The sequence below is a fragment of the Peromyscus californicus genome, unplaced genomic scaffold, assembly GCF_007827085.1.
Source record: "Peromyscus californicus insignis strain IS unplaced genomic scaffold, ASM782708v3 Scaffold_3__1_contigs__length_106647218, whole genome shotgun sequence".
Classification (NCBI taxonomy): domain Eukaryota; kingdom Metazoa; phylum Chordata; class Mammalia; order Rodentia; family Cricetidae; genus Peromyscus; species Peromyscus californicus.
This window is the reverse complement of record NW_026294551.1, coordinates 8,777,461-8,804,795: the sequence shown is the minus strand read 5'-3', so window position 1 is coordinate 8,804,795 and position 27,335 is coordinate 8,777,461. Positions and strand designations below refer to the sequence as shown.

At 52.3% G+C, this 27,335-nt stretch overlaps 1 protein-coding gene across 6 annotated transcripts; it reads right to left on the bottom strand.

Annotated features, from left to right (window-relative positions):
• Positions 1 to 11: 11 nt before the first annotated feature.
• On the bottom strand, positions 12 to 25,570 carry Cdc42ep4 (CDC42 effector protein 4). Of its 6 annotated transcripts, none has more exons than XM_052757625.1 (2): positions 25,381 to 25,570; positions 12 to 2,883 (listed from the first exon to the last, which is right to left on the bottom strand). In XM_052757625.1, exon 2 carries the CDS (start codon positions 2,778 to 2,780, stop codon positions 1,710 to 1,712), a length of 1,071 nt encoding a protein of 356 aa, XP_052613585.1. In that variant the 5' UTR covers positions 2,781 to 2,883; positions 25,381 to 25,570; the 3' UTR covers positions 12 to 1,709. The 6 variants fall into 6 exon arrangements, with proteins under 6 accessions (XP_052613585.1, XP_052613584.1, XP_052613586.1 ...); XM_052757624.1 differs by having other exon boundaries at positions 25,429 to 25,570; XM_052757626.1 differs by lacking the exon at positions 25,381 to 25,570 and adding an exon at positions 24,443 to 24,673.
• Between the last annotated feature and the right edge of the window lie 1,765 nt (positions 25,571 to 27,335).

Sequence of the window (27,335 nt, the reverse complement as noted above, 5' to 3'; positions counted from 1 at the left end):
GACACCAGGGGTGCTAGGAGGAAATTTTAATGTTTTCTTACTGCTTTATCAATGTCATGGAAAAAATACAAAGTTTAGAGTCTAGAACTGACCAGGTAGATTGGGAGGGGTGTGTGTGCTGCAGGCCAGAGGCATGGTTCTGCGGCTCTGTCAATGCCTACCTACGTAGGAGCACCAGTCTGGAGCCCAGTGAGTGTTTCGGGGTCAGGATCTGGGAGGACTCTGGAAGCAAGAGCAGCCCATGGCAGGGCACCAGCCTCATCTGGCCAGAATCCTTCTGTAATTTAGCTTGCTCTCTCTTCAGATTCCTACTGGCTATACTAGACCAGGAGGTGGGCCAGGATGCTCCTAGCACAGAAAAGTAATGAGTTACCATTCCTGGGGCTCAGGCCCCTGCTTCTATTCCTGTTCTGGGCAGAGTCACAGGAGCCGAGCACAAACAGATTGCTGACCAACAGCCAGGAGGGTGGCGCATGCCTGTAACCTCAGCTCCTAGGCTAAGTGAGGCTTTGCTGTGAGTCTGAGGCCAGCTTGGGCTACAGAGTGAGACTATGTCTCAGAAAGCAAACAAACAAAACACCACTTTCGTTAACCTGGAATTCAAACTGAATATGGTCTTGTTAAGCCTGGCCCATAGCCCCCCTGGTCTCCGCAGTTGGGAGAGGCTGAGAATGGAAGGAGACCCTGTCCCCCCCACACAGAGTAGGGCAGAGGGAGGGAACCACCCAGTCAAAACACAGCTCACACTTCGGGGAACAATGCATTATTTAACAATCACATTCCAGAACTTTCCTATATAGTCCTTATTCAGCTGTTAACAGCTATGGAGGTGGGGTTCATGGGCAAACACTGGTGGCGGCTGCCCCCCTGGACAGTTCAACCTGGACAGGGTCTGTAGTACCCAGACTTGAGTAAGCTAACAGGCACTGTGCCACCAAGACAATCTCGCTAACAGGATTATACTCTCCTGGGAGGGGATTTTGATACCGCACTATTCAGGTTCAAACATAATAACAACAAACAAACAAATACACCCGTAGGGCAGAGCTAGCCCTTCCTGTTCCTGTGTCACTGGGGAAGGGCCCCTTCTTGAAAACCCAAGAAGCTGGGGGCTGGGGGAGTTCCTTCTGCCCCCCACCCTGTCCTGGCCCCTGGGAAGGACTAGGTTTAGTGTATTGGTTGAGGCTGTCCCCTGCCCCAGCTGAACCCAAAGAGCACCAGGCTTCCAGTGAGGAGCCAGGGGTGAAGGAAAGAAGAGCCTGGACATATGACCACCCCGTCTCCTGCTGCATATACCTTCCTGGTAGGCACCAGACATCAGGTGAAAAAAGGGAGCTAAGTGTCCATGACCTTGGAGAGAAGGCCACACTTGGCTGCCCTGCCATTGCTGCAGAAACACAAACTAACATCTGGCATCCATCCGAGGCCAGGCTGGAAGCAAGGGACCCAGAGAGGGGAATGGATTCCTGCTGGGACACCACTGTCCCAGGCTGCTGCAGTAAAGGAAGGTCAGGTCCGAGTCCGGCCATCAGTACCCATGCTACCTCCCTGGCACCCCAATCCCAGAGGTCCAGGGTCTGTCTACTCCAGTATGAGGCTCTTAGCTGCACCTACATAGGAAGGTCAAAGGTCATAGTGAAGGCAGCGGCAGCAGCAGGGAAAAGATGCAACCCAGAGTTGCGGAAGTTACTGTCAACTTTCTGTCCAGCTCAAACTCGGATCTCATCTTCCTCTTCCTCATCCATGAAGGAGAATTCCTTGTCTGGCTGCCTTGGAGCAGCAGCCCGGGCTCTGTCTGGGCCTCGGAAAGCTGGGCTGCGCTCCTCCAGGACGCCTGAGGTGCAGCTGGACAGGGAACTGCTGTCCCGAGTGGTGTGGCTCCCCACGCTGCGTGCTGAGCTGGGGCTGGGGGCTGCTGCCGCCCACCCGTCATCCTCCAGAGCATGTGGGGGCAGCATGGAGGCCTGGTCCGAGCTGGCCTTGCTTTCCTGTCTTCCTATAGGAGGAGCTACCTCCAGCAAAGGGGGAGCCTGGACCATGCTGCTGGGACCTTCTTTGTCACGGTATCCGCCACCCTCTTCCTCCTCTGGGTCCCACTCATCCTTGTCCATGATGCTGAGGACGTCACCCAGCATGGAGGGCCCCAGGTCGATGTGGAAGGACATAATGGACTCAGCATGTTTCAGTCCATAACTGGCCTTGGGCACAATGGGCAGATCTGTCAAGTCCCCAAAGGCCTGCTCGTCAAGGAGTGGGTCAGGAGAGTGGGGGCCTGTGGCCCCATTCCGAGGGGGACCCATCTCCCCTGAGCCTGTCTCCTGGCCACCATCTCCAGCATCTATCTTCTTCACAGGGCTGGAAGACAGGCTCTTGGGTAGCTTGCTGGAGGCCTTCTCAGTGGCTTCCTTCTCATTGAGCTGAGGAAGGGACATGGCATTCTTGACAAACAGTGCTGAGTCCCGAAGGGAGCCCAGCATGTCCCTCTGCTCCCGGTCCCCTCTGGTCACGGACTGTGACCGTTTACTGCCCCGGAACTTGCGGGACAGGAGGCTGCGTTTGGAAGATGAGGAGGAGGCCTGCTCATCCAGGGACTCACCGTCAGCCTCACCCGCCTTGCTGGTGAGGAAGGAGGTATCCCCAAAGGCATCTCCAGCCCGGCCCACATGCATGGTGTGGCGGAAGTCACCCAGCGGGGCACTGATCATTTCTGCTGTGAGGTCCACACGAGAGCGGCGCTTGGAGTGCACAGAACTGGACACCAGCTGCTTGAGGATGGGCATCGTGCTGGCTGGGAGGGGAGGCGGGCACTCCCAAGGTAACAGGCAGGTGTGGGGTCAGATCTGAAGTCCAGCAAGCGCCAAGGGTAGGCAGGTAATCAGAGGGCTGTAGGCAGAGAACAGGAGCCAAGTGGTTAATACAGACTAGCCTCACAATGTCCACCCACCGAAGGACCATCATCCCATCACCCCTGACTTCCCATCAAAAATACTGGAGAACTGCCAGCAGTGAACTTCCTAACCCCGCCATTCCTTCACCCATGCCTCCTAACATGGAAGAGTATTTATAATTGGGCTAGAGTTTGGGACCGGAGACATATGTTCTCTGACACCTGAAAGGGAAATAATCTCCCCAAATTTCGCACCTCCCGCCCCCCACCCCTGCCTAAGCTGGAACACTGTTTGAACAAACGGGCTTAAACGCAGTTACAGTCACAAAGGGACTGAAGCAGGTAGGTTCCAGACAGCTGCTCTGCAGGCAAGAACTTCCCGCTGTCTAACCTGGATCCCTGTAGAGCTGGTGGACACCTCAGCCTGAGTCACAGAGAACGGAATGGCCAGCTGGCCAGGCCCAAATGCTGCCTGTCATTTCCACACATGCGGGCGGCTGGCCGGCCTGGCTCTCTTTCTGAATCAGAATTGGGGTGGGGATGCAGGAACCAACAGAACCGGCTCCCTGGCCTTCCAGCTCTCATGGGGTGTCACACGCGTGATGATTCCCGCCTGTGACATCACTGTGAGGCCCCAAGCTCTTCCAGAGACTCGCTCTATCCCCCATCCCTTGGGAAGATGAAGCTGGGGGAAACTCCCTCCTGGTTTATTGCTGGGGCCAGAGGGAGATGGGAGTTTAGATGACTTTCTCTTGGGATGTGCAGGACCCTGGGTGACTAACTAGAACCCCAGAGGATAGCACAGGGAGATCTCAGGGTACAGCCTAAGGCTAGAAAATGCAGTGTCAAGATCTCAAGTCAGGCCCTTTCTCCCCAGCAGAGCCGGGCAGGATGGCGAGAGATGGAGCTGGGTTCCCCAGATGTCTGTCCTCACCCCATCCTGACGACAGCTAGACAGCTAAGTCTTACCAGAGCCCACCTGTTCCACTGCAGGGCTCAGTGAGGCCTGGCAGGCTCCGGCTGCTTCCGCTGCCCCATGCCAGGCCACCCAGGCCACCTGTCCCTACTGTTGCTTAACTGATCTTCCTGCCTGCCCCACTCCTCTCTCTTACTCTCACAGTGACAGTCCCCTCCCTGACATCACTGCCACCCACCCTTCCCTTGCCCTCTCATTCCACTCTTGCCCTTGATACGAGGTGTCCTCTTCCAACACCCCACCATCCAGTGCCACCAACGACCTCACGGGAGGACAATGCCGCCCCAGGACAGTCTCAACTGCCAGTGCTCGTCCTCCGGGCCACCTGCCTCACACAGCATTTTGCATGTCCCGTCTCCTGAGGCACCTGTTACGTCATTCTGTCCCTGACAGCTGGACTCTAACCTTCCTGCCAGGTTACGGACTTCCAGAGGGTTCTACAGGTCTCTGTCCAGCACTGCTGAGTCACACAGTCGGACTTCAAACATTTAAAGTGTGGCCACCAATCACCCCAACCTGATGCAGTTCCTCAGTATCTCTCCCCTCTTGCCTTCATGTCAGCCCCTTTCAGCCCACAGCCACATCCCGGGGCTCACTATGCCCTCTGCACCTCCCCCTACATTCTATCGCTCCATGCCAAACAACCAGTCTAATGGCTACCCCCACCGAGAGCAACACCCAAGCAATCACACTGCAGGTCTCACGGCAAACACACACCAAGGGGAGCCAGGCACACGGGCAGATAGGTCTGCTATACAGGTGACCTGGGCCAGCTTGGAGTCTGGGAGAACCCTGAGCCAAAATTTGAGGAAAACTCTCTTTCGCCTCACAAAAAAGGGCTGGAGAAACGGCTCCGTGGGTCAAATGCTTGCCACTCGAGCGTGAGGACCTGAGTTTGGATCCTCAGAACCCATGTAAAGCTAGATGTCTCTGCATCCTAGCACCTACAGAGAGATGGGAGGCAGAGAAGCCGGACACTTGGAGGCTCGCTAGCCTGGCCAACACAGTGGTCACCAAGAGACCCTGTCTCAGACAAGGTGGGAGGTTCCTTTATCCTCCACACATGGACTGTGGTGTGATGTGTGTGTTACACCTATTTTCTTTCTAAGTGTGTGGGGTGTATGTCTGTCTGTCTGTTTACTACATGCATGTGGTGCCCATGGAGGTCAGAAGAGGGAGTTGTATCCCCTGCAACTGGAGTTACAGCTGTGAGCCACCATGTGGGTACTGGGAATCAAACCTGAGTCCTCCGAAGAGCAGCTAGTGCTCTTAACCTCTGAGCTGTCTCTCCAGCTCCCCACGCCATTAGAAAGAAAAGGAAAAGGGGGGAGGGGGAAAAAAAGGGAGGTATGGTCCCTGTCATTAAAATGTGATCCTGGCGACCCCCCTGGTTTCTCTGCTGCCAGGTGAACAGAAGGTTCCTCACCCAGCATGCTAGACTCCCACACTGCTGGAAGGGACATCCAGGCTCGTCCATCTTTCGGATGAGAAAGCAGGGTCACTGAGGTGGTAACTCAGCCTCAGCCGGGTTCACACCCCAGGGAGCAGTGCCAACCCAGGGCGGGCACCTGCTGAGGCTTCCTCCTGATTCTGGGTCCTTTATCAGAGCTCTGCTCGCTGCCCACCACCATGGAGTGAGTGCCTTCCCCACCACTTGCCCAGGAGGTCCAGAGAAGAGAGACTTCTGCCATCTAAAAACAGTCGTATTATTCTAGGGTGGCCTGAGGATGCTTGAGGACAGTCAATCTTTTTTTTTTTTTTTAAATTGGGGATGGTGTTGGCTAAGGGCATTCACAGCACCCCTGGTCTCTGCTGTTAAGATACCAGCAGCATCCACCCCCCAACCATGGTATCTGAAATGGTCAGGACACCCACTTCCTAATTCTCCAGGAGGAAAAAAGGAAAACAGGAAAGAGGCAGGCGGGGCACCCAAGATCACAGTGATTTGTGAAAAGGCTTCACTGTAAGTCCAGGAATCCCCCTCAAGCTTGGCCAAACTGCAGCTTCCCATCTGAAGAGCTCTTTAGCAAGAAAATATAGGGGAACTGCAGGCTCGGCAGCCCAGGATTCTCCAGAGATGCCCCCACAGCCACCCCGCGGGACCAAGTATCCAGACCATAACAGAGGGAAGGGGAAGCCTGCATCAGCTCATTCGTCTCCTTCCCCAACACTACTTTGCCAGTAGGGCTATAGAAAAGAGAGAGTGGGGACACTTAGTGAAAATCAGTGTGACACTCCACATTCATGCGTGTCATCCTGGGCCAGACCTAGTGCCCCGTCTCTGCCTCCTGAAAAACAATGACAGGTCTTCACAACGCTATCTGCTTCCAGTGATCTTGCTCCAGAGACCGGGTACAGGCTGTGTGGCTTGGGATAAACCATTTTCAGTATCTAGCAAGAGTGTTTAGAGTCCTCAATTCTCCCTCCACTCCAGTTGTCCGGGTGAGACGAGGCCCTGTCCTCTGGGTCTCAGTTTGAGCACTGTGACACAGAGCACGCAGCACTCTTTAAGGTCAATGAAAACTCAGTCAATACACTGTCTGAAGTGTTGGCTTCAAGGGTCCAAGCAGCAGTGCGCCACCCAAGCTTCTAACAGACAAGGGTTTGGAACTGAGGAGGTGGTCAGGGACATTAGGGGGAAGCATAGGGAAGGGCCTGCCTGGGGCTGGCCCTGGAGGCCTCCATCTCACTTCTGAAAGGGATTAGACCAGAGGGGCTGTGGCTTTGGGAGGAGTGTTGCTAAACACCGTGACTCAGCTCTGGGGACGTGGCTAAAACAGGCTGCCCCATGAGACCAGGTGGACACCCCATCCCACCCAGAGTCCACATCCCACTTTCCTGGGTAGACCATGGAAACTAGCCAGCAGCTTGCAATGCTCCCTAGTCCTCTTGAGCCTTGGAAGGCAAAGCTTTCTGGAACCAGCACTTTCTCCCAGGACACCATGTATAAGCCCGTCCACCAACCCCACACACAGCTCATCCAGTATCTGGGAACACAACACAGTCCTTGCCTGGACCTGTCACCACCCTCCCTGGCAGGATGAACGGTGAAAAACACCCTCCTGGACTGGCCAGCAGACTGACAAGCAGTTCAGGCAGCACCAATGTATTCCACTCTAAATGCCCAGGTAGTGGCCTGTCCCTGGCATTCCAGCCCTAAGCAGGAGCCAGAGCTACACTGCTCCCGAGACAGCCAGGCAGACCGGCCTCCCCCTCTGCAGCTGACCGGAGGCTCACCCCTGTCAGTATACAGAATTACACATGCTTCAGTGCCCACCACCGCCAAGAGCAGCCACGCCCTGTCAGTCCTTTCCTGGTTCTCCGTCTGTTCTCCATCTGAGACCAGCTCCAGGCAATGTGGCCAGATAGAAAAGGACACTAAGCATGGTAACTTTAGCCCCTAGCTCGGATGGATTGGCTGTAAGAGGTTTCATTTACCATTCATTCATCTGCTCACTCATTCACTTACTGTGTTATTGCAGACCCCCACAGTACTCACATTCAGCCGCCCCTCTGCACTTCCAAGGGCTCCTTCTTGTGGTGGTATTGTGTTCCCCAAAATATTGTGCACCCTAATAAACTTATCTGGGGTCAGAGACAGAACAGACACTAGATACAGAGGCTAGAAAATGGTGGCACTCACACCTTTAATCCTAGCATTTCAGAGGTAGAAATCCCTCTGGATCTCTGTGAGTTCAAGGCCACATTGGAAACAGCCAAGCATGGTGACACACGCCTTTAATCCCAGAAATCGAGCCTTTAATCCCAGGGAGTGATGGTAGAAAGGAAAGATATATAAGGCGTGAAGACCAGAAACAAGCTTTTAGCTGGTTAAGCTTCAGGCTTTCGAGCAGCAGTTCAGCTGAGAGCCATTTGGATGAGGACTCAGAAGCTTCCAGTCTGAGGAAACAAGATCAGCTGAGAAGTTGGCCAGGTGAGGTTAGCTGTGGCTTGTTCTGTCTCTCTGACCATCCAGCATTTCACCCCAGTAACTGGCCCTGGGTTTGATTTTATTAATAAGACTCTCTAAGATTCCTGCTACACCTTCTGCACCCGAAGACTGAGCCAACCACGTCTGAAAACCTTTTGCAGGGGATAAATCTACAGCTGCACCAAACATGCACAGATATCCCTTACGATTACGTGAACAAGACTGCACAGCTCCGTCAACCATTCCCACGAGTTGTGTGTGTACAAGGAACCCAGAGCCTACTTGAAGGACATAGGAAGACATACACAGGTTATGTGCACAAAGGACTCAAACATCTGGGATTTGGATATCTGAGGGGTCCCAGAACCAGTCACTCATGAATACCGAGGTATGACTGTATTCTTCCAGGACCCGAAAACAGGTAAGTGAAAACAGCACATTATCATTCCCAAGACACACACACACACAGAGAGTGGGGAGGGTTGTGTGTGCAATAAGGGGACTGGGTGATGGGAGGATGTGGAAGTGAGGATAAAGGGGAAGGGCCCTCTGAGGAAGGGGTGCTGTGAACTGAACCCTGAACAACCAGGAGGCAGCCAGTTCAAACCTGGGCAAGCAGAAACCACATGGCATGTGCAAAGGCCCTGGGGTGGGAACACACTTGCAGTATTTAAAGGACAAAATGAAAATCCATGTGGTCAGAGGACAGGCCAGGTGAGTTTTGTCCTCAGTGTTGAATATAAACCAATGACCTTGGGAAGTTCCTGGTGGCATTAGACCTGGAAGCCATGGGGGAGGGGAAAGAGAAATGCAGTCCAGATACTTTTTCTGGAGTTTAGGGCAAGGATGAGGCAAGACATTACAGTGGCTGGGAGGATCCAGGGAGACACATCCTGAGAGTGTTTCAGAGTTGTGGCCAACAGGAGTTGATGACGGTCCCACGGTGGATCAAAGGGCAGCCTTCAAGGGGACTCCCGGCATCCTTTCCCAGAGCTGAGTCATGCCTTTTCCCACAGGGACAATGCTGTACCTGCCCCTAGGCAGAACTTAAGTCTGTCCAAAGATGAAGCATCCAAATGTCCGGTGCTTCTTTACATATCTCAGGGGCAAGAGAACTGCCACAGGCCACACCTCTCCCAGAGAGACTAGTAGCTCTGGCTTTTGTCAGTAGAGAAAGATCTGGTATTCTCTGGAACACTCACTAGCCTTTATGAAGTGACGACAGGGAGAGGCGAGGACTGGGGGCAGATGATGGACAGCAGAGCTGTGGGGGCTTTGCCACACATTGTTAACGAGGAGGACTTCTAGCGGTCTGTGCCAGGATTGTGGCTGCAGGAGATCCTGGTATCTCAAAGTCTGCTGTTTGTACAAGGAGCTTGGGATGTACCGACTTAAGAAAACCTCTGGTCTGAACAGCCATGATTCCAAGACATAAAAGCTGGGGATGGAACCATAAACAATCACCATCGTGACATCAGGACCCCCACTTCCCACCCTGTGACAAACATCTCTCTAAAATACCTGGGTGGGGTAAAGAATCAGGCTTTGAGAGATGGGAAAGTCATGTTAAAGAACTCAGCCCAGACCACAGGTTGAAGCCATGTTTTAATTCCTTCTCCAGATTCCATCTGCTAAAACAGAGGTGCACAATATAAAAAATGTGGAGGTACCATGTAAGATACACCCACCTAAAGTGTCCTTTATGTGTACACAATTCTTTTTTTTTGTTGTTGCTGTTGTTTTGAGACAGAGTCTCACTATGTAGTTCTGACTATCCTGGAACTCACGCTGTAGACCAGGCTGGCCTCGAACTCACAGAGAACCGCCTGCCTCTGTCTCCCATGTGCTATGGTGAAAGGCGTGTGCTACTATGCTCAGCTCTGCACCTAGGTTATGTGCAAACTGCCAATTACTTACTTACTTATTTGTTTGTTTATTTATTTATTTGTCTTTTAAGAAAATAAAATCAATAGATGGCCAGCCTTCTAAATCTGTGAATTCCCTGGTCAAATTAAAAGTGCTCAGAAACAGGCTAGGGAGATGAGTCAGTGGAGAAGAGAAGGCAATAGCTGTGTGTGAGGATCTGAGTTTGATCCCCGGCACACATGGGGTGAGGCAGAGATGGGCAAATCTGGGAGGTCCCTTGTCAGGCAGCCTTAGTGAGACCTTGTCTTGAAAAGTAAGGTGGGGGCTGGAGCGATGGCTCAGTGGTCAATAGCACTGGCTGGGATGCCTGGTTTTGATTCCCAGGATCCACATGGCAGCTCACAACTGTGCTCACAACTGTCCGTAACTCTAGTCCCAGGGGATCGAATCCCCTCCTCTGGCCTCCATAGGCACCAGGCATGCATATGGTACACACACATATATACACACAAAACACTCATACATATAAAATAAATCTAAAAAAGGTTTTAAAAAGTAATGTGGAGCACTGGAAAGATGGCGGTTCAGGAACAAGCATGGCATCCCAAATCCAATCACAGTAACCCATGGAAACGTGGAAGGAGAGGACCAGCTCCACAAAGTAGTTTGCTGACCTCAGACACATTCACTGTGACAAGTGCATGGCCCTCCCCAACCCAAGCAACCATCAAACACAGACACATGTATAGACTAATACACTAATAAATAAAATTAAGTTTTTGGTTTTTTTTTTTTCCAAGTGGAGAAACAATTAAGACATTCCGATGCCTACCTCAGCCTCCAGACGCATGCCCAGGTGAGCACACCCCTTCTACTACACACACACATACTGAACACGTAAAACCCCAATCCATCTTTATTCCCTAAACAATATAACACAACTACTTTCATAGCATCCACATCACATTTGGTATTGTGGGAATCTAGAGTAAAGTGCTCTGTGAGATATGCATAAATATTAGGCTGTCTCATGAAAGGAAGAGACTCGAGCATCTGTGAATTTTGGTATCCCGGGGGACCTGGAATCAATCCACTGTAGACACTGAAGGGCAGCTGTCACGGTTCTGGTATGTTCTTTCCACACTCGTAGATTTTGTCACGTAGCCCAGAGATGGGGTGGGTACTAAAATGTAGCGCCCTGGGGTCACAGAGACGATCCAACCCAGTGGCCTGGACCAGGCTGTAGAGAGGGTGGAGATAAGGACAGGTGACTTGCCAAAGGTCACAGAGTTCAGGGACCCAGGTGGTACTAGAGCTCACATCTCTGACAATCTGAATGTTTTCCCCAAGTAACACCTGCGATTGGGTCACCAACAGAGCAAGCTTGGACCTTCCTGTGTCTTCTAACAAACTGTCCAACGTAAGAGCCAGGGGGACAATTCTACAAGGCAGGGGGTCACGGAACTGCTCACATCCTGAGGACCTCAGGACAGGGTGGCTGAGGGGCATAATTCAGCCACCTCCACATCTGGAAACAGACCCCATGAAACTGTGTCGAAGGAGGAAAAAGTCCCAAGTGCACAAATATTCACCGTCAAAGCCTGATTCACAACAGCACAAGCTGGGGAGAACCGGATGCTTAGCAGGAAGGGGCGGGCTGAGAAAATGAGGAAGCATAAGGTCCAGGGACTGCTGCAAAACCATGAAGGGTGAGGGTGGGGTTGTTGTGGGGGTGAGGGTGAGGGCGGGGTGAGCCGTTTGTCCAGAGGCCATGCAGCCACATGAACAGTTCCCAAACAGCAGGCAGTGGCACTCAGGGAAAGGGGGACACATAGCCAACCAACTCCACTCAGATAAGCACTCACTGAAAAGGTTGAAAGGACAGTGGGAAACCAAGACAACAGGCTGGGCTCAAGAGGAAACTGGCCAAGGCCAGGTGTGGTGGTTTTAATCCCTGCACTGGGGAGGCAGAGGTGAGTGGCTGAATTTGAGGCCAACCTGGACCAGACAGTGAGATCCTGTCTAAAAAAAAAAGTTCCCTGGTGTGTGCATGTCTGGTGTGTGTGCGTGCGTGTGTTAGGTACGTGTGCTATGGGACACTAGCAAAGAATGACTTACAAAAGCCAGTTCTCTCTTTTCACTGTGGACAACCCAGGGATGCAACAGGTCAGCAGTCTTGCCAGCAGGCACCCTCACCCTCTGAACCATCACACACACACACACACACACACACACACACACACACCCTTAAACATGGCTTCCAGGGATCAATCTCAGATCCTCCTCCTACTTTGCCGACTGAACTATTTCCCCAGCCTCTCCTCCCCCAAAGTTCCCTTTAATGTGGTGAAGCTGCTTTTAATAATAATAATAATAAATCCCAAAGCATCAAAGGCTTAAGGAAAAGACTTTAATTTCAAAACAGCTTTACAAACTCTCCGCTGTTAGGGCTCAGCATCTGCAAGAACAAGACCTCAACAAGGGCCAGTGGCTCTGCACAGCCGTGGGCTCCTCTCCCACTGACATCCGTCCCGCCTCCTCCCCCAGGTCACCCCCAAGATTCATGTTTTATGCTAAATGTCTGGGAGCTAAGAGTGGGCAATCTATACTATAAAGATCTAGATGCTGGAGAGATGGCACAGCAGATTAAGAGAGGACCTGGTTCCATTCCCAGCACCCACATGCTCTTCACATCTGTAACTGCAGCCCCAGGGGATCCGACGCTTTCTTCTGGGATCCACGGGCATTGAACGCACTTACATGCATGCAAGCAAAACACCCATACACATAAAATAAAAGAAGATATAAATCTGTAACTACGGATCCATATGCTCTATACTAGATTAAATAGACTTACTCCTAGATCTGTATAGATCAGTCACCTGTTCCACACTTCCCACCCCCAGAGAGAGAACTCACTCCCCAGCAGCTGCTTCCTGGTGCTCAAGCCTTCTTGGCAAAGAAGGTGACTGGTAACAACCATGCTCACCCAACAGAGACTGGCTCCAGCCAGCATCACCGGAGCTCTGAGGAGGTCAGCTGCCCACAGGACTGCCTGTCAAGAGACACTCCAGGCAGGTGTAAGCCCAGCTTTTGCTCCTCCCACACCCAGCTTGGCCACCCCAATACCGTGAGGCAATACTGTGAGACAAGAGGGGAAAAGAAAAGGGCAGAGGTCACTCAAGGGCAAGGAGCACAAGGTGCTCCCTTCAACTGACCATGCGCAGAAAAATTATGGCTGGCAACTTTATTCCCCTTACTGGGTACCTTCAATGTGTCTAGCACCGGGGCAGGAAGAACGGACATGTACGCATCTGCACCGGGCAGGAGAGTGTCATGATCACCCCTATTTTACAGGAAGGGGATCTGAGGCTCTGGGAGGTCAAATGTCCTCACTCCCTCTCATAGCTTCTAAACCAACCAATTGGGAGCCTATCTCTGGCAGACCTTGGCACACATATGCCTGGAGGGGCTAAGGAACATGGGCTTAGGGAATATGATTGGGATCAGAATTCACTTTACCAACTCCCTGATTAGAAGTTTGCCCAAAGGGACAGTTGAACTCCATGACTCCCAAAGTCCTACAGAGAAGACAGCAGAAAGGACCCATCAGAAGCCCAGGTCAGGTGTCCCCTGGGTACTTAGGAATGGGGTCAGCACAAGGCTTAGCTTCAAAAACTTCTCCAGGAAGCCCCAACCCAATTCTGATCCCAAGGAGGAAGATCAGAATCCTGACCCAAGTCAGCTCTTTAGTCCTCAGATCCTGGCATTTACTCCACCTTTCCCAGAGGCCAGCCAAGCCAGGCCAACACTGCCCAAGCCTAGCCAGGGCACATCCTACTTCCTAGAGATAAACATCCTTTCTTTGACGGCTCCTTCCTGGAAGGGAAAGTGATTGAGGCCCCAGACATCCCCCTGTGCTTTCCACAGCTGCACTGGGATGCACATGGCCTAGCCATCCCTGCTGGTCAGGGGTGTGGGGGTGTGGGGGTGGGGGTGGGAGGGAGGAGGGCAGCAGGATGCTGGAGATGGGCGGCATTAAGTCAGCCAGGGCAGGGACCACAGAGTGAATCAGGCAAGGAAAAAGAGCAGTCCTCTATACCAGAATATCTTCCCAATTCCCGTTTTCTGCTACTTCTCTATGGGTTGTTTTATATTTTTAAAATATTTTATATTTATTAGCCGGGTGGTGGTGGCATATGTGGTGGTATTGTGTTCCCAGAAATATTGTGTACCCTTATTAGGTCAGAGACAGAACAGCCACAATATTAAACATAGAGGATAGGCAGTGGTAGCACACACCTTTAATCCTAGCATTCCAGAGGCAGAAATCCATGTGTTCAAGGATACAGCCAAGCATGGTGACTCATGCCTTTAATCCCAGAAAGCAAAAGAGCCTTTAATCCCAGGGAGTGGTGGTAGAAAGCAGAAAGGTATATAAGGCGTGAGGACCAGAAACTAGAAGCATTTGGCCTGGTTAAGCATTCAGGCTTTTGAGCAGCAATTCAGCTGAGACCCATTCTGGATGAGGACTCAGAGGCCTCCAGTCTGAGGAAGCAAGACCAGCTGAGGATCCGGTGAGGTGAGGTAGCTGTGGCTTGTTCTGGCTCTCTGATCTTCCAGTGTTCAACCCAATACCTGGCTCAGGTTTGATTTTATTAATAAGACTCTTTAAGATTAATGCTACAGGCATACACCTTCAATCATGCCTCTAATCGGAGGCAGAGGCAGGCAAATCTCTGAGTTCAAGGCCAGTCTGATCTACAGAGTGAGTTCTATGATAGCCAGGGCTAACAGAGAAGCCCTGTCTCGAAAAACCAAAACCAAGCAACCAAACAAAAAAACAATAAAGAAATTATATGTATGTATCTGTATGCAATTTTGTGCAGGTGCCCATGGGGCCCAGATACTGGGGTTACAGGCAGTTGTGAGCCACATGATGGGGATAATAGGAACAGAACTTGAGTCCTCTACAAGAGAAGCAAGTGCTCTTAACCCCCAAGCTATCTCTTCAGCCTCAGGTTATTAAAATACTCCACACCTGACATCCAATACAGCGGCCACTGGTTGTGTGTGGCTGCTGAGCTGGTAAATGCTCCACACGGGAGGCTGGGAAGGCAGCTCAGTCAGCAAACTACTCACTATGCAAGCAGGAGGTCCCGAGTTCGGATTCACTAGCACCACATAAATACCCCGGCAGAGTGACACATGCCTGTAATCCCAGCACCAGGGAGGCAAGAAAGTTCCCCGTGTCAAATGGGTGAGCTCCAGGCTCAGTGAGAGACCCCGTCTCAAAGACAGAGTAGACGGGCTAGAAAGAGGGTTTAGGGGTTAAGAGTACGTAACTGCATCATCGCCTCACCCGTCTGTAATTCCAGCTCCAGGGGATTGGCTGTCTCTGGCCTCTGTGGGCACCTGCACTCCACGTGTGCACATGTTCACACACAATTAAAGGAAATATATTAAAAGTATAATGATGGGCTGGAGAGATGGCTCAGAGGTTAAGAGCACTGCTTGTTCTTCCAAAGGTCCTGAGTTCAATTCCCAGCAACCATATGGTGGCTCACAACCATCTGTAATGAGATCTGGTGCCCTCTTCTGGCCTGCAGGGATATGTGCAGACAGAACACTGTATACATAATAAATCTTTAAGAAAAAAAAAAAAGTATAATGAGCCCTTGACTTTAAAGCTCACATACTCTGCGGGGCTGTGCAGATCTGGACGATCCCCCTTGTTACACAGGCAGGACCTTGCACTGCAGACCGGGAATAAAGCCAGCCACTGTTCCTTCTGGGACAGAAGGCACTCCTGGGCTAGTACATCACAGGCCACTTCAGATGTAGTCCTAACCCTGTGAGCGTCCGTCCAGCCGGTCTCTCACAAATGTTTATTCTTTGGTTAGACTCTGTAACTTCCATTTTTCCTGAAAAAATGCCAGCTGGAAATTATTTCTGTAAGATTGGTCGGGGGGAGAAATCACTTGTTTCTTACTATCATTCTGTTTTCTGGATGCTGTGCCGTGTGGCAGTCCCGGCAACACAGGGTGACAGTGCCCAACATCGGACACCTGTGCCTGCCTTCCCTTTGTCTCTCCCAGTCTCTGTCTCCTTTTTTGATTCTGTTTTTATGTTTTTGAGACAGGGTTTCTCTGTGCAGCCCTGGCTGTCCTGGAACTCGCTCTGTAGACAAGGCTGGCCTCAAACTCAGAGATCCGCCTATCTCCACCTCCCTGGTGCTGGGATTAAAGGCGTGTGCTAGACTGCCTGGCCTCTGTTTCCTCTTTGAGACAGGGTCTCACTATGTAGTCCTGACTCTGACTGTCCTCAAACTTGCTACACAGACAGGGCTGGCCTCAGACTTGCAGCTCTCCTCCTGCCTCTGCCTCCTGCAATGGTAAGTATGCACCACCCCAGGCTTTCACTGAACTGAAACTTTAAAGTACAAACATAACCTCTTCCAAACCTGAGGTCTGTCTTTCTTTGGTTACTAAGTGTGGGTGTTTTTTAGAGATGTAGTATTTTCGCCTGTACCCTCTCTTGGAAACTGCTCGTTGAAGCTTTTTGCCCATTCCTCCATTGGCAAGAGTGGCTTCCCGTCTCCAATGGACTTGCCTGGTATCTTGAAATCCTAGACATATTCTGCAAATATTTTGGCAAGTTATCATATGCCTGTTTACATTATGGTGATTTACGTTTTGCCAAATGCCTCATTTGTATGTGGTCCAAGCTGCTTTGTGTCTTCTGGCTTTCATCTCACCAATCAAAGACTTCTACTCCCGAGGGGGAAAAAAGCTGAAAGTATGGGCAAATGCAGTGCAAACTACTCACAGGAAACAAAACCCCCAAGAAATACAGTAAAGTACACATGTCCGTGACCTCTCCCCGAGTCACTACAAGGGGACACAAATACCAGTAACAGGCAAGTGCCAGGCCTGGAGTCACCTGCCTGTGATCCCAGCTCCTCAGTCTGAGGCGGCAGGAGGACCGCAGGTTCAAGTATAGCCTCATTTATGTGATAAACTCAAGGAAAACCTAGGCAATGGAGTCCAGAGCCTCTTTTCAACATTAAGTCAGGGAGGGTTACAGCTCGGTGGTAGACTGGATTGATCCCAGGTAACACACACAGTAAGTAGTAGTATATAAAATGTAAATATAACATCATAGCATAAATAACAGTAAAAAGCAAACAGAAGCAACCAAGTTAGTGAGGGTTGGTGGTTCCCACCTGCAATCTCAGCACTGTGGAGGTGCGTGCAGGAGGATTGAGGCAGCGTGGACCATAGTGAGTTCTAGGCTAGCCTGAGGTACAGAGCAGGATGCTATCTGGTTTACGTTTGTTTGTTCTTTAAAAAAAAATCTGGGTGTGGTGGGGGAATCTTCATGACTTGGAAAAAAAACACACACACAGAGAAAAAGGACTGGAGGGATGGCTCAGCAATTAAGAGCACTGGCTGCTCTTCCAGAGGACCTGGATTTAGTTCCTCGCACCCACACTGCAGCCTACAACCATCTGCAACTCCTGTTCCAGGGGGGTCTGACGCCAGGCCACCTTGGGCAATGTGCAGACCTCTATGTAGGCAAAACATTAATACACATAAAATAACAAAACTAAGAAAAAATAACAGCAACAAAGAACAATAATTTTCCTGAACTCTTATAAAACCAGTTTTGTTGTAAAAATGGGCGGAAAGTAACTGAATATGGCTTTATCAGATATGAACTTCTTCCTGATCCTGTGCAGTTGTGGGACAGCTTCCACAAAAGCTTTTCTGTTCCTTGTTCTGCTGAGTTCTAACCATGCAGAACAGATTCTGAGTATCCAGCAGGGAAGAGACCTCGTTCAACTGTTCCTTCTAAAACTATCTTGGCTTTTCTAACCTGTTTATTCTTCCATTTGTATCTCAGAATAAGGAAGGGCTGGACATCATCCACCGGTCATCCCAGCACTGGGAAGGCTGGGACAAGAGGATTCCAAAGTTAGGATTAAAGTTCTAGGCCAGCTTGGGCTACAAAACAGGAGTTTGACCTCAAAAGACAAGAGAGGAGGGGAGAGAAAATCTTGTGCCACCTGCAACAATTGCCATTACTTCCCAGGACACCACAGCAGACAGAGAGCACTTCCTCTGCACCTGGCATCCCCACGACACCCTAAACCTAGCTACCCAATATGGCAGCCCCAGCCAGGAGGGCCACCGAGTGCTTAAGCTGTGGCTAGTATGACTCGGGAAACACATTTTTAATATCTAACTCAAGTTATTATCAGGTTAAATCAGATGTGTGGTTCCTTTATGGGAAAACTTCAGCATGTTGGGAAAACCTAAGTGTGGGACTCTGTGACTGTAAATTTTATGAAATCCAAACACTGATCAAATATTTATTAAATTTGGCATTCAGACTACAGTACACTGTTAGTGTGAGAGACAGGATGCATTCTGAAGCTTCTCTCTCTCTCTCTCTCTCTCTCTCTCTCTCTCAAGATAGGGATTCTCTGTGTAACAGCTCTGGCTGCCCTGGAACTCACTCTGTAGACAAGGCTGGCCTCCAACTCATAGAGATCTACCTGCCTCTGTCTCCCGAGTGTTGAGATTAAAGACGTGCACCACCACCTCCTAGCTAAAGCTTCTATATCTTAAAGAACAACATAAAATACACCACAGGTAATTTTTGTAAGTTTATTTATGTATTTATTTGAGATGGGGCCTTACTATGTAGCCAGGGCTGGCCTAAGAACACACTACATGTAACAGGCTGTTTTTGAACTCACAGAGATCAGCCTGCCTCTGCCTTCCAAGTGCCTCACCATGTCCACTTATTTTTACTTGTGTGTGTGGCCAGAAGAGGGTATTAGATTCCTCCTGGAGCTAGAGTTACAGTTATTTGTAGGCTGCCCAATGTGGGTGCTAGCAACCAAATGAGGTCCTTTGAAAAAGCAGCAAGCGATCCTAACTGCCGAGCCATTTCCCCAGACCCACCACTAACAATTTTCAACAAATATGTGGAAATGGCAATATTTTGGGTGTGGTGGGTTAATTTAAAAATTCACCTTTATTTTAAAAAAGTTTTAAAAATATGGCTATTAGAAAAATTGAAGTTATGAGCTGGGGGTGGGGTGGGGTGCATGCCTTTAATCCCAGCACTCAAGAGCCAGAGGCAGGCGAGCTTTTTGAGTTCGAGGTCAGCCTGGTCTACAGAGAGTTCTAGGACAGCCAAGACTACATAGAGAAATCTTGGCTCAAAAAACAAAACAAATGCTTTGTTTATAGAAAGTTAAGTTATGTGTATGACTGGCCTTATATTCCTTTATTGGGGGAAGTGGGAGTGGTATTCAGAAGTGGGCACAGAATCCAGGGCCTCACACATGCTAAGCGTATGTCCTACCACCGAGCTACCCTCAGCTCCCAGCATTTGTTCCTATTAACAGCACTGTCCTACAGTTACCGCCATTAATTGTCACATTCTCTAGTGGATTTAGAGATTCTTCATCATCTCCATCATACAAATATCCCTTCCTCCACCAGTGCTGGGAGTACTGGCATCATAGGTGTGTGCTACCACGTCCCACTCACATTTGCAGTTCTTAACAGTGTTTATACAATTCCCATACCTGAGCCAGGCTGAGAAGTCGGGGAAACACAATATGGCCGGGTTATCAACCCTGGAATTGCAAGAAAGGAGGGATCGCAGTCTACTTTGGAATCAGGAGTGGTCTGGAATGATGCCTCCCAATGTTTGGTCCGATCAACTGACATCTAGGATGTGAGATGCTCCCTAGCCTCAGGGAACTAGCCAGATCCTGCACCAGGCAGTCCTCTCCCCAGTCTACAGGTCACAAGAAGTATGAAGTAGAGCAGACCCTCCATGTCCCGATGCTGCATTCTCATTACAGTTTTTAGTACTTAAGGTCCTTCTGCTGAGCATCTCAGACACCAAATACCATGGTTCAACACCAACATCTCCATCTCCTAGATAAGAAAGTTGAGGCTCAGAGAGCCCAGTGAAGTCACCCAAGTCCCACAGCTCCTAAGGACAGAGCTGAGAGGAGAATCTAGCTAACTCTTATGTTTTCCACTCTGGTGTAAAGTATATCGGAGGTGGTGGGAGACTCATAATCACGATCAGGACCCAAGCCTTGAAGAAGAGATGAGGACCGCAGGTGCTGAACACCCAAAGGAAGCCCAAAGCTTCATAGACAATTTCTTGTTAAAAATCTCCCTAAGACCAACAAGATGGCTCAAACTGGTAAAGGCACTTGTCACCAGGCTTGATGGCCAGAGCCCACATGGTGGAAGGAGAGAACTGAGCACATACCCGTGCCTTCTGACCTCCACAGTGTCACATGTCCCTCCCCCACCCATTCACGTGCATCTCACCCATTCATGTGTGTGTGTGTGTGTGTGTGTATCTCTCGGGGCCTAGAGAGATAGCTCAGTAGTTAAGAGTATTTGGTGCTCTTGCAGAGAACCAGTTGGTTCCTGGCACACAGATGGAGATGCACAACTCTAACTCCAGGGGAGCTGGTTCCCACTGCAGGCAAGTCACACAGGTGGACATTCATACACACAGGCTAACACTCACACACATAAATCAAAATAAATAATGGGTACCTCATTTCCTACCATTCCAGAGAAAGTCGATTAATCCTGAGAAACAGACGGTGGGGCAGGGGGACGCATCCTTCCGGGAGCCCTTGTGAGCTGGGAATTACCTCAGTCTCTGTGCTCTGCATCCACCTCTATCCTTATTCCAGAACCCTCTGCCTTGAACCAGGGGAAGGAAGCCAGTGGGAGGGTGAAGGAAAAGGCTTCCCTCACCCATGTCCTAGGAATGTGAACTGCCCACAAGGGAAGAGAAAGGAGCCAGGGCCTGGGAGAGACCGGAAACAACAACTCACCAAGGAGCCAAGACGACGCAGAACTGGTGACCCAAGGACATCCGGCAGCTTCACTTGTTTACACGACGCTTCCTGGAAACGTGGGCTTCCAGGAGTCTGCCACCCAACACAAGCCACCACCAGTGAGGGGAGAGGAAAGGGTGTCCCGTGGGGAAGTGAGCTGTCCCCGTGCGGGACAAGCTGCCGGGGCCTGGAAGTGGCCCTGCTGCTGCTCCCTCATCTCAGAAGGAAGCCGCTGCACTTGAAACCAGATCCACCCCAGGCCTGGCTCAGTTTCACTTCACTTCTCCTAGGAAGCGGTACTCCACGGAGTGGAAAATACAAGGGCACTGTGGGGTCTCCAGAGAAATCCCCCAGTCAGGACAGCAGGTCTTCCATTCCTGGCTCTGGAGCTTGAAGTAAAGGGGGTCAAGGGTCAGAGTCCCCAGATCATAATCTGGCTCACCACATTGAGCTTGCTGTCTGTGCCTCAGTTTCCCCATAGTTTTCAAAGCCGCCTCCATTAAGGTGAAGATGTAACAAGCTTTAACACATGAAGTATTCAGTACAACACTGTGCATTCAACAGATGACACTGAGATATGCTCTTGCATATGGTACCCGACATCTACAGGTGTGTGGGAAGACGACCTGCACCCCGCACGCTCAGTGACACGCTAAAGAGTTCAACCAGGATCCGCGGTGAGCCCTGGGCATACGTGCACACATCTAACCCAGCAGGCTCCAGGGTGCTGTGTGAAGCTGACCCCTGAAGCCAGAGTTCAGAGTCTGTCCTCACTCAGCATGGCCACCCAGTAGGGGGTCGTGAGGCAGCCCTGCCTTGGGCTTCATTCTCCCCTCTTCTTCACCTTTGACCTTTGATGATGCAGGATGGAGAAGGCTTGCCTCCCTCTGATTTCAGTTCAATAAGGGTTGTGAGCACTTTCATTCTTCCCTCGGATAAGAGCAAGGGAGAGACAATCCAATGCACGGAACTTCAAAGAGAAGACGTGCCAGACCCCAGTGGAGAGTAGCCTGCTCCTTTGAACCTCCCAGATTCTCCAGAGAGTCCTCCACACAGGGTACCACTGGCCTCTCTGTTCCTTCCAAGCTCTTCCTCTCCAAGCCTTAATCTCCACGGACAGAGAGGGAGGAGAGCAGAGGGTCCCCTCTCTGGTGCTTCAGGGTCTGGGCAACGTTCTGAAGAAAGGAGAGGGTTATAACAGAATGGGAGTTCTGGCAGATGCTTGCAGAGCAGAGAAGTGGTAGGGATGGGGAGAAACAGGGACATAAGACCTGGCTTCCTGTCACATCTCGGAAGATCTAAAACTGGGGTCTCTAGACTAAGTTCAGCTACTGAATGGAGACAGATGAAAGGAAAACCCAGAGATGGCAGGGAGCTGGGGTGGCTTCAGCTGGCATCACCTGCCATCTTGATAATCAAGGCAGAGGGTGGTGACCAAGCAGCTGTGACTGGGCACCAAGACATACAAGGGTCTCTCTGGCCCTGGCCCTGGGATTAAGGGCAGGGGGAGAACACGAGGTGTGCACACATGACACCCCCCAAACTGTTTTCACTTCAGACTGAAAAGGGAGACCTTACCTCAGCTTGGGAAGGTGGGGCAGAGACCAGCAGTCTCAGGTAAAGGAGGCTCTGCATGCCAGCATACCAGCACTACTGTCCTCCTGGCACTGAGCCGAGGCAGCAAGCTGGCGATGCCTAGGGCGCAGGGAAGGGCTCTAGTGTTGCTCGTCTGGAAGGAAGCCCGAGGCTCCAGGAGGCCCACTTCATGCTGGGGCTCCACCAGGAGTAGGAACGTGGGAAGCTAATGGCTCAACTTTCTCCACCAGGCAAGTAGGCAGGGCTGCTTTGAGCCACTCTGCTGTCCCTCCCTGAATGACTGTCCTAGGCCCTGCCCAGAGAGGGCCGACAAGGGCTGAGCCTTCCTGAGGCACTTCAGAAGTATTAGCTGGGGTCAGCAGTCAAGGGACTGCTGCTAAACTACCGCTCTAAGTGTCCCCTGGCCCTGGGATGGTCCTTTCTCCCAAGGCTGGGGGGAAGTCTCTGGTCCTTAGGTCAGAAGACCTAAGCAACAGCTCGGGTCCGTGCTCAACTCCCAGGGTGAGATTGCTCAAGCCCTCTCCACTCCCCAGCCTTATCGCTGGCATCAACCCAACTCCTCTGTTCTTCTGAGGGACAGACTCCTCCCTCCCTGCAACAGGGGCAAGCGCCTAAGTGTCTGTGGGGCTGAGTCTGCGGGATGTCCTAACCAGAACAGCTGGAGTTGCTACTCCACAGCCATCCAGGATGCTGGCTGCAGACCTCCCTCCTCTGCCAATTCCATCCAAAATTCAAGGGGGGAGGCAGGGATAAAGGAAAGGAGGAAGAGAAGGATACCCCAACATCAAACACCTTGCCTGCCACAGCTGGGCACAGCCTGTCCTGGTCACAAAAATCAGTCTGGGGAGGGGGGTGGTCTTGAACCAGAGGCAACCCAGGACCATTGTGGAAAAGCTCTGAAAGGAGGGTCTGGGATTTCTTTACAGGTAGGTCAGCATCAGACCACCCCCAGGACCACTGCCTTACGGAGGAAACCCTCTCTTTGCGACTTCCTGCTTGGGAGCTTGGACTGTCAGTTTCAAGACTGTTGGGCACACGCATAGGCTCGGAACAAGAATGGACAGCTGGGGTGTGTGTGAGAAACAAACTGAAGGGGGAGAGGGGAGCTAAAAAAAAGAAAGACAGAGACCCCAGAAAAGTGGAAGAAAAAAATGCTCCAAGGAACGGCATGAGCTGAGCGCATGAGCTGAGCAGTTGTACCTCGAATGAGCAAGGGACCCTGTGAACTCTGAGAAGTTACCAGGGGGCAGGACACCCCTAAATCACCGCTGCTTGAGAGCAGGCTCACTTTAGCACACTAGCTCCAAAGGCCCCCCAAAGACAGGTCCCCAGGACCTCTGGGAAGCTCCCCTGCTTATCTCCTATGGTTCCCCATGGTGGGAAATAGTTGAGGGGCAAAGTCTCAGTTCAGAGGAGATAAACCACATTAATCAGTAGTCACACGCTGCGGGCAGCTGACGAGAGCTTGGTAGCACATGGCACCCCCACCCTCAGCAGGGTCTCAGGCTACCCAACATGGAGGGCAACTCCCAGGACTCTAGTGGATGCCCCATTATTGCCAACTGACCTTGGGCTGCCCAGAGGCCTGGCTCTGCTCCAGCACCCACCCACCCCCTTCCCAAGTTCTGGGAGAAACCTGTAGCAGAGTTCCCCCTGCTATGGGCCCTGTCCTTTGTTCTTTAAAATTCACTCCATCCCCCTGGTGGTCCCCTCCTCCAGCCTGGCCTCAGAAAGGGGCGGGCGGAGCTGCTGCAGGCGTTACTGGAAACCCAGACGGGGCAAAGAAGTTGCGTGGCAGAGGCCCCCTGCCAGGGCCTCTCATTGTTTATGCTCCTCAGGTCTCTGGTCCAGATGGCTGCTGGGGGTAAAGAATGGCAAGTACACCATCCTCTCCCGCCAGAGTAGACAGAAGGCTTCAAAGTACAGAGACGCCCACAAGGACTCTTTCCCCATTCCACTGCTCAACTACCTGGGCAAAGAATGGGAGCTGTGGGCCCAGAGAGGGACGTGGGAGCCGGTCAGATTGCAAGAGGTGAGAGTGTTGGAGGGGGGAGAAGTTCCCAGCCAAGAAGAAAAGAGAGAGCATTGTATTTCCTCTTCTTTCTCCCTGGGAGAAAAAGAAAACTTCCGAAGCCCAGGCCGCAGTATTTCATTGGGCAAACACAAGGAACCTGGTTTGAGTTAACAGAGAGGGAGCGCCCCTCCCCCCTCAGGCACACACTCAACGCAAGTCCTACGGTCTTCTCCCAGGAAGCTCAACCGCCACTCACCCCTCCAGTTTGGGACACTCACCCACAGCAGCCAGGGGACCCCTAACAGGCAGAGGCAGCCCTGCAGGCGACACCACAGACATAGGAGGGCAGATCTGTTCCCCCGGCTGGGGGCGCTCCAGGAATGGGGAGGCGCCAGAGACCAGGATCACAGCTTCAACGTCCCGAGCGAGCGGTTAAACATTAACCAACCGCTACCTACCCGCCCCTGAACAAGCCTCGAACACAGTGCTCCGGGAGCAGCCGGCGCGCGCGCGCGCGCGCGGGGAGCCTCGTCTGGGGTTGCAATGGGGCGGCCAGCTCGGGCAGCCCCACCCCGCCGCCCGGAGCCTGCGCCTCTTGCGGCCTTGGCCTCCAAGTCTTTCGATGGAGGCGGGCGGGGCGGGGGAGGGAAGGGCTTGTGCGGGCCCGGAGGAAGGGGGAATATTTGTTCGTTAGGCTACTGCCTTCCAGACGGCTCCTGCCCTCCTTTCTCTCGGGCCGGGCAACACCGGGTGGCGCCTACTGCAATGTGTGTACAAGCGGGAGAGCGCGCGTACACCTCTCTGCCACTACACAAGAACTCGGCTGTTATTCATGGAGAAGTCTGTGCGCACACGCCCCCCTCGGGGCGACCGCGATTGTTGTGTGCCTACCCACGGCAACACACACCCCATTCCTGCGCGAGGGGGTGGACCTTTAAAACCTTCCCACTCACCCCACCCGGAGCAGCTCCTGTGGCTAGAAGGCGAGTCCTGGCGACGCTGAGCCCTGTTGTCACCCCCTCCTCCGCACACTGAGATTTTCTGGGACACAGTGTGTGGCTCTGGGTCCTGGACACCCAAGATTGCGCCCCTAGCCCCAGCCATACCTACCCCCGCTGGGCACAGAGGGCTGCGTTTGTCAGCGCCCTGCTCCCTCGTCCTCCCCATCCCCGGGGTCTTTCTATCCTCTCCACGCGACCAGGGATCTCGAGCCTACCCAGGCCTCACGCGGCTGCAGGGCCACAAACGGGTGCCCATTGCCTACCTCGGTCCGCAGCTCCCCGAGCGCGGGCCCGGCACGGCTGTGCGCTCCCCTCTGTGTGCTTGGCGCCTCGGCAGGACTGACGACCCATGGCAGCGCCGGCGTTTGTTTCCTCTGGCTCCGGGCTCCGGGTGTGCTGGGCGCTGGGACACTCCCCTCCCTGGCTCCTCCCAGCCCTCCCTCCCGTACCCCTCCGCGCTGATGTCACGCCGCCACAGCAGCCAATGGCTGTCCCGGAACTCAGCCTGGCTGTTCGGCCTCCCAGGTTCAAATCTAAAAGCCCGAGACTCCTCCCTCCCACCCCCAGCTCCTTGTGGGGTAGCAGGAGCTGGTCCTGCTCCGAGCGGTCGATCCCCCTCCACATCCCCCGTGCTCTGGCGCGTAACCAGACTTGGGCTCCGCAGAACCAGGAGCACATCCCCTCCCCAGGGCCCAAGAGAAGGAAGGCCCTCTCTAGGCTCTTCCAGTTTTGAACAATGGTAAGGAACATACTCCCCACCCTGCCCAGAAGGCGTCCCTCGTGCTCCCACCAACTCCCTCCAGGACCAGCTACCCACTCCGGGACCTGGGACTGGCGACACGAGCAGGAGTGTGGGCTCCGTGGCTTCTGTGGATTCCGTCTCAATCTGGAGCGCGGGAGGATCAGGCCCGCCCGAATCCATACCGGATTGCGCCGTGGTGAGGCTTCAGCAAGGTGACCTGGCTGTGATCTCTCTGCCTGGCGACCACGGGCATCTTCAGTACCCTCCCAGGGAACCTCCTGGAATAACTCCTGAGTTCTTGGACCCGATCCTTTGAGCAGCAGCCGTCATCGAGCTCTTCTTGGTAAAGGACGTTCCGGCAATGAATGGTCGTTAAAAGAAACAGATGCCGGCGGTGAAATAGTCAACAAAAGGAAAATGGAGCCAGCCTAAAGTCGAAGTTCCCTAACTACGGAAAGGAAGTGGGTGTGGAGGCGGTGGAGGCTCCATCCTCTTCTCCCCGAGCGTTGCCTCGTGGTCCCTCAGCGCCTTCAGCCTCCTCTGGAAACCGTGCCTTCTCAGGATCGCGCCTCCTTTTCCTGTCTGTCCGAGAGAAGACGTTAAACTTTTCGTGTTGTGTGAAAATCAAATCCAACCGTTGGGTGCCTGGTCTAGGGGCCTAGCTCCTGCTGCAGAGCACGAGGCGAGTCCACACTACACTCAAGTCCCAGAACCACCATCTTAGAAGTTAGACCGTGAAACTAAAAATCGCCGTCCAGAGCAGTTAGGGGAAGGGAAAGCCCTAGGTTTCTGACCCTGATTGCGTTACCACGGGGAACTTACACTCCTCCCCACCAGGTCCGACTCGCCCTGTGTGGGTCCCTCTCCTAACCTCACCTGAGGAGAAACCTTGTGTAGACTATAGAGCAGTGTCAAATGGAGTCAGGGCTGTCATGACCTGGGTCAGAGGTGGCTGTTAATGGAGCCTATAGGGCAAGCCGGTTGGAAAGGTTTGGGGTTCCCTCTGGCTTAAAATTCCAACTCTGCCCCTCACTGGCCTGCAAGCCTTCTCATCTGTACGATGTGCACAGCACCCCAAATGTTAACATTCCCCTGATGAATGCGCTGGTAGATGCAGGCTCTTGGCTCTCCCACGAGTGCTGTACCCCAGTGGCTCCCTGCTCAGCGCCTTCCTGTGCTCCGAGAGTCCCAGGACTTCTTCGTCTGTTAGTATTAAGTCTCATTTGTTCCATAAATGCTTTTCTGGTTTTCTCTGAGACTTCTCCCTCTCCCTCACTTCTTCCGTCGTGTTCAGTAAATCATTTGGGAATGCCAGGCCACCCCAGTTAGGGAAGGGGGGTACAATGTCCCCTCTTCACTACAGGAAATTGGGTCCTTTTCCTGCTGGTGATGTCGGGGAGTGAATGCTGTCCCTAGGTCATCCTGGAG